This window comes from Octopus sinensis, linkage group LG18 (genome assembly GCF_006345805.1).
Source record: "Octopus sinensis linkage group LG18, ASM634580v1, whole genome shotgun sequence".
NCBI lineage: Eukaryota > Metazoa > Mollusca > Cephalopoda > Octopoda > Octopodidae > Octopus > Octopus sinensis.
Window position 1 is genome coordinate 49,291,640 of NC_043014.1, and position 7,500 is coordinate 49,299,139.

A 7,500-nucleotide genomic window follows, 5' to 3' on the forward strand; every position below is an offset into this window, starting at 1 on the left:
GGGTCCACCAAGATAAGCAAAATACCTTACATATTTTGTTTTCTTTTCCAGAACACTGACAATGCCTCTGAATTGGTTCATCCGATGATAGAACGGAAGGTAATTAGCCTGCATTTTTATATTTCAGAATTGTAAAAAGGATAAATTGTTCTCTTGTGACATAAACAACAGCAACTAGCATATTTTCATTTGAATATGTCAGAATGTTTACTCTTTTACTTGTTTCAGTCATTTGACTGTGGCCATGCTGGAGCACCGCCTTTAGTCGAGCAAATCAACCCCAGGACTTTTTCTTTGTAAGCCTAGTACTTATTCTATTGGTCTCTTTTGCCAAACCGCTAAGTTACAGGGACGTAAACACACCAGCATCGGTTGTCAAATGATGTTGGGGAGACAAACACAGACACACAAACGTATACACACACACATACACACACACATATATATATATATATATACATATAACCGACGGGCTTCTTTCAGTTTCCGTCTACCAAATCCACTGACAAGACTTTGGTTGGCCTGAGGCTATAGTAGCAGACACTTGCTCAAGGTGCCATGCAGTGGGACTGAACCCAGAACCATGTGATTTATAAGCAAGCTACTTACCACATAGCCACTCCTACACTTATATATATATATGTATGTGTGTTTGTGTGTCTGTGTTTGTCTCCCCAACATCACTTGACAACCAATGCTGGTGTGTTTACGTCTCCGTAACTTAGCAGTTCAGCAAAAGAGACCGATAGGATAAGTACTAGGCTTACAAAGAATAAGTCCTGGGATCGATCTGCTCAACTAAAAGTCATGCTCCAGCATGGCCACAATCAAATGACTGAAACAAATAAAAGAATAGCACTATAGGCCTGTGTAGAGGCAAAGAGGTCCTGGGACTTCTGGCTGACAAAACACGACATGTCAAACATATCCCAGAGTCCTTTGTACCAACAAGCCAAGTGTGTTATAAAGACCTTGTTGCCATACAAGGAAGAAATTGTTGTAACAGGCCACAGTGACTGACATATTTTCTTTTGGGTTTGCTTGAATGTCTTTAGAATAAACTGCAAATCATTGTTTTTCATTTCTAGTTCACTCGTAAAACATTACTTTGTGACATTGTGATATGAGTGCGAGATTTTTGTTGTTGTTGTTGTTGTTACTGTTGCTGCTGCTGTCGCTATTGTTAATACTGCTACTTTTTCTGCTGCTGTTGTTGCTGCTTCTGCTTGTTTGTTTGTTTGTTAGTTGAGTGAAGCAGTCTTCGTCCCAGTAGTGGGAGAAGTCCGAAACGAGGTCCTTTGCTATTCATAAGACCCGCAGAAGAGAAAGCAGATCAACCCTCGACACGGAGAGCATCAACGGATGGATGAATGCGCATCCAGGCTCACCGGTTGCGTAGGAAGTCGGGGACAAGAAACAGGAAGAAAGAGTGAGAGAAAGTTGGAGCGAAAGAGTACAACAGGGGTCTCCACCACCTCCTGCCGGAGACTCATGGAGCTTTAGGTGTTTTCACTCAATAAACACATGTAACACCCGGTCTGGGAATCGAAACTGCGATCCTCCGACCGCGAGTCCGCTGTCCTAACCACTGGGCCATTGCGCCTCCGCTGCTGCTGCTGCTGCTGTTGTTGTTGTTGTTAAACAACAAGACAGGTAAGGGTAATTAGGTGATGGTCTAGGGCTTAGGGGCAGGAGACCCCCAGACCTTGAAAAAAAAATACTTTGGTCGTCTTGCTGTAGTCAAGGGTTCTTCGTTGATACCCAACACCACTGGGATGCGGCCCTCGAAGTCGCTGGAAATGGAAACCTCCAGGTCCAAATTCTTGAACTGCTGTTGTTGTTGTTGTTGTTGCTCTGAGGCCAGATGTGGTTTTGTGGTTTGACAAGACCAAAAAACTGATCTCGATTGAGCTTACAGTCCCATGGGAAGAAGGGTGTGATTAGACCCATAAACCTATTCTTGTTGTTGCTGTTACTACTGATGATGTTGTACTTCTCTGAGACCTCCATGAGACAAAGTAGACCTTACCCCTGCACATATACATACATATATACACAAGCTTGGTGAAGGCTTTTTTTTCTTTGAGGAAGACCAACAATTGTCTTTGCATACGAGTCTTCCTTCCCCATCCATACTGCTGTTGTTTATTCAAAGGAAAAGTCACCACCTCAGGGCCCAGCAAATTAGCAATTCAAGTTAGTAATTCATGTTAGTAGCTTAGCAGTTCAACTTAACAACTTAGCAATTTAAATATAGAAGTTAGTGGTCCAGCTTAGCAGCTTTAGCACTTCAACTTAGCTGCAGTCCAACAGAGCATGTTAGCAGTCCAGCTTAGCAGGTTAGCTGTTCCACTTAAGAACTTAGCAGTCCAACAGAGCAAGTTAGCAGTCCAGCTTAGCAGTTCTGCTTAGCAATCCAGCTTAGCAGTCCTGCTTAGCAATCCAGCTTAGCAGTCCTGCTTAGCAATTCAACTTAGTAGTTCAGCTTAGCAGTCCTGCTTAGCAATCCAGCTTAACAGTCCTGCTTAGCAATCCAGCTTAGCAATTCAACTTAGTAGTCCAGCTTAGCAGTCCTGCTTAGCAATCCAGCTTAGCAGTCCTGCTTAGCAATGCAGCTTAGCAGTCCTGCTTAGCAATTCAACTTAGTAGTCCAGCTTAGCAGTCCTGCTTAGCAATCCAGCTTAGCAGTCCTGCTTAACAGTCCAGCTTAGCAGTCCTGCTTAGCAATTCAACTTAGTAGTCCAGCTTAGCAATCCAGCTTAGCAGTCCTGCTTAGCAATCCAGCTTAACATTCCGGCTTAGCAGTCCTGCTTAGCAATTCAACTTAGTAGTCCAGCTTAGCAAGTTAGCTGTTCCATTTAACAACTTAGCAGTCCATTATTTTTATCAAGATTTAACAACATTGAACACTTGTTAACTGAGTGCTCCAGTTGCCCAGAAATTCTCATGGATGATATCCAGTCTCATTGGCCTGGACTGAACAGTAGTGTCCAGTCACGCTTCTAAGACATATTTTCAGCTGATGAGAATGATGTCTCCCCACTCTATAATGTTACCTTACTTACACTGGTAACACACACACACACACACAGATTCTTTGTAATTTTCTTTCTCTTTTTTTTTCCAGATCCAAAATGGTGTATTTGTTTCTCTGTAAGTAAAATGAATGCTTTAATCTTTTATCTTTTACTTGTTTCTGTTATTGGACTGCGTCCATGCTGGAGCACCAGTTTGAAGGTTGTCAAACTGATCGACCTTTGTGCTTATTTTTGAGTCTAGTACTTACTCTAGCGGTCGAACCTCTAATTGAGCTACAGAGATGTAAACAAACCAACACTGGTTGTCAAGTGATGCTGGGGGGGGGAATACAAAAACACACACACACACACACGGATACACACACGCATACACACATGCACACACAAATAGTTCCACTCATTTACTATTAACCAAATTCTCTCACATGGCATTGGCTGACCTGGGGCTACAGTAGAAGATACTTGTCAAAGTTACCGCACAGTGAGATTGAACCCAAGACAAGGTGATTGCCAAGCAAACTTCTTAGCCATGCCTGTGCCTGTACTCATGGAAAATATAACGTCCCAATTATTAGATTCTTTTCTACTCTAGGCACAAGGCCCAAAATTTTTGGGAGGGGGCCAGTCGATTAGATTGACCCCAGTACGAAACTAATACTTGACTTATTGACCCCAAAAAGATGAAAGACAAAGTCGACCTCGGCGGAATTTGAACTGAGAGCGTAAAGACAGATGAAATACCGCTAAGCATTTCACCCGGCATGCTAACATTTCTTCTTTCTTTATTGCCCACAACGGGCTAAACACAGAGGGGACAAACAAGGACAGACAAAGGGATTAAGTTGATTAGATCGACCCCAGTGCATGACTGGTACTTAATTTATTGACCCCGAAAGGATGAAAGGCAAAGTTGACCTCGGCGGAATTTGAACTCAGAACGTAAAGACAGACGAAATACCACTAAGCATTTTGCCCAGCATACTAACGTTTTTGCCAGCTCGCTGCCCTTAAATATATACTTTTCTACTCTAGGCGCAAGGTCCAAAACTTTTGGGGAGGGGGCCTGTCGATTAGATTGACCCCAGTACAAAACTGGTACTTAATTTATCGACCCCAAAAGGAAGAAAGACAAAGTCGACCTTGGCGGAATTTGAACTGAGAATGTAAAGACAGACAAAATATCGCTAAGCATTTCGCCCGGTGTGCTAACGATTCTGCCAGCTCGCTGCCAATTATTAATATTGTGTCAGCAAAAATTAAAATCATAACCCCCATCTTTTTCTGATCAATGTCACCAGGCTCAAAGGTCATATGGAGGTCAAGGTTGCCTGCACTTGCTCCTGATCAATGTCACCACTCAGAGAAATTCTGTGAAGGTGAAGGTCATTTCCCACCTCCTTATTGGTTATTGATCATCATAATTTTGTGTGTGTATGTATGTGTGTAGGTGTATGGTTGTATATGTGTGTGCATATGATTGTGTGAATGTGTGTAGGTGTATGTATGCTTCTGCATGTGTGTTTATGGCTGTGTGAATGTGTGTGTAAGTGTACATATGTTCACGTGTGTGCGTGCATGGTAGTGAACATGTGTAAGTTTGTGTGTTGTGCAAGTGTGTTAATGTGTATGAAATTGTATGTATGTTTCTGTGTGTGTATGTATGTTTGTGTGTATATACAGTTGTGTGCGTGTATGTCTGAATGTTTGTGTGTGTTTGTATATATGTATGTGTGGTGTATGTTTGTGTTATTCTGTATGCGTATACTTTCAAAATATTCCTCACACAATATTTTACCATTCATCTACAGACAGAAGAACGCTGCCAGCCCCAAATCCTCCTATACCATTCTACAACACCATCTTCAACACCAGCACCTCCAAAGGTAAACTTTACATCCATCTCTCTCCTCTCTCTCTTTCTCTCTCTCTCTTACTTTCACTCTCTCTCTCTCTTATTTTCTCTCTCTCCCCTGCTTTCTCTCTCACTCTTACTATCTCTTATATCATCATCATTATCATTATCATTGTTGTTGTTGTTGTTGTTGTTGTTGTTGTTATTATTATTATTATTGTTATTGTTATTGTTATTATTATAATTATTACTATTATTATTTTTATTGAATGAGAGAGCAGTGCATGCCATCAAAGTGACACTGGGGTAAAATATACGAAGCCCAGTATACCCATCATGACTACCAGTCTGATAAGGGTACACTAGGCACATGCATCACAACTATATATGATCTCATATCAAGATTAACAGCGCATGACCTTGCAGGTGGGGCCCAGTTAGAATTTCCTTCAGGTCGAGTAGCCCATCCTGCCCAAAAGGTCCCTGAATAAGGGTTGTTTAGGGATGCTGAACGAAACACCTATGTTTCCAAAGGTGAATTACCCAAACTCCAAAGAATTCCTCTCAACACATGGTTATAAGGATCCCCCACTATTCCTGCTCCTGATCATAGATGTACATATTGCCAGCCAAGGAGGAATATATGTATCCCAGAGAAACTAGGAAGCCAGCGCTATGCTCTTTACAGAGTAATATTGACTAACCTGAGTAAGAAAGTAAACAGTACAGGGGTGGGTGGGAAGAGTATGCAGGGGACTGGAGAAAGGAGGAAGGGATTAATGTGACGTATAATGAGAAAGTGAGGGATGGAGGGGTAAGTGTAGGTTGTGTAGGCGGACCCAGTGCTGTCCTCATATTATAGGTTTCCTTTTACCAAACCCTTTCTCACAAAGCATTGTTTGACCCAGAGCTATGGTAGAAAACATTTGCATTTGTCCAAAGTACCATGCAGTGGGACTGAACTCAAACCCATTTGACTTCAAAGCAAATTTCTTAACTAGACAGCTATGCTTGCATCTATAAATAGTAAAGCAAAAAAATGATTATTTACATTATTTACATTTGATGGATATTTGTCCTCATCTTGTTTGTTGTTAACACATTTCGGCTGATATACCCTCCAGCCTTCATCAGGTGTCTTAGGGAAATTTCGAACCTGGGTTCTCATTCCTAAGGTACTCTTCGATGTTATTATTATTATCATAATTATTATTGTTCAGGTCACTGCTTGGAATCGAACTCGGAATCTTGGGGTTAGTAACCCACGCTCTTAGCCACTACGCCATATGCCTGTGGGCCTCTTAAATATAGAACTGCAAAAAAATTATGTATTGTTGTTATGAATGATCTAAAATGGTGTTTTTGTTTCATTTTTCAATCTGTTTCAGAATTCTCTATGTTGACCTCTGTCCTGATCAAGACAGTGTCAAAAATTGTATCTTCCTTATGGAGAAGGGGTAAGTTTTGCATATCTATATTCTACTAAAACTCTGTGATAGCTTGTTTGCGTGTGTGTTGTCTGTAATTAAATACAGTCAAACCAGTGCATAATGGAAAAAATACTCTGAAAGTAAGTTACCCCTGAAATGTGAATACAAATGGAATAAAACAAGTTTCATGTAAATCGGACCACAGATTCCTGAAATACACAGGTTTTTGGGGTACCTTCATAAATAGCCAAAACGGTGCATAATGGGAAAATACTCCAAAAGTACCATAACACTGAAATGGGAATATATGATACTGTGAAAATTGTTTCCATTAATTTTATGTTTATGTTATATAACGATTCCTCTTGCATTTTTGTAGAAGTGTGTACTTATGCCATAAATAAATGCTGTTACTGGAGTTCAAGTTTTTCCCGGAAGTTCTCTTTCTATTGGATGCTGTAAATAATCAATAAAACCTTAAATATGGACTTCCAAACCAGAAATATGATGACTCGAATGAATTGAAATATTTAACTGAATCATCATAAAATTAACTTTCATTTCAATGTAACGGTGAAATCAGCTTCCTTATTATCATCGTTAAACGTCTGCTTTCCATGCTAGCATGGGTTGGACGATTTGACTGAGGACTGGCGAACAAGATGGCTGCGCCAGGCTCCAATCTGATCTGGCAGAGTTTCTACAGCTGGGTGCCCTTCCTAATGTCAACCACTCCGAGAGTGTAGTGGGTGCTTTTACGTGCCAGTCTGGCGGTACTGGCAATGGCAATGCTCGAAAGGGTGTTCTTTATGTGCCACCTGCACAGGAGTCAGTCCAGTGGCACTGGCAATGACCTCTCTCGAATGTTTTGTTCACGTGCCACCGGCACAAGTGCCAGTAAGGCGATGCTGGTAACGATCACACTCAAATGGTGCTTTTTACGTGCCCACCGGCACGGAAGTCAGACAGCTCGTCTGGCAGTGATCCTCCTTGGATGGAGCTGTTAGCGCTCCACTGGCACGGGTGCCATAAATTGAACCATCAGTGACCCAACGGGTCACGGGTAGTCTAGTTAATAATATAAACATCACCCTTTCTTCATCCTCTTCAAAGATCAAAGAGAAAGATGACTATGAGGAATTGCTTTGAACCTTCAGCTTCTATATCCAAATTATAAATT

The 7,500-nt window shown here is 41.4% G+C and overlaps 1 protein-coding gene across 3 annotated transcripts in view; it reads left to right on the top strand.

The window, feature by feature from the left end:
- The window catches only part of LOC115221647 (histone deacetylase 6-like), a 74,539-nt gene that overhangs the window by 42,892 nt on the left and 24,147 nt on the right, over positions 1 to 7,500 (top strand). For all 3 annotated transcript variants that reach the window (XM_036511030.1, XM_029791849.2, XM_036511031.1), the window contains exons 18-21: positions 52 to 99; positions 3,128 to 3,153; positions 4,847 to 4,921; positions 6,279 to 6,347. In XM_036511030.1, coding sequence (XP_036366923.1) covers positions 52 to 99; positions 3,128 to 3,153; positions 4,847 to 4,921; positions 6,279 to 6,347 — 218 coding nt within the window. The remainder of the gene's footprint in view (positions 1 to 51; positions 100 to 3,127; positions 3,154 to 4,846; positions 4,922 to 6,278; positions 6,348 to 7,500) is intronic.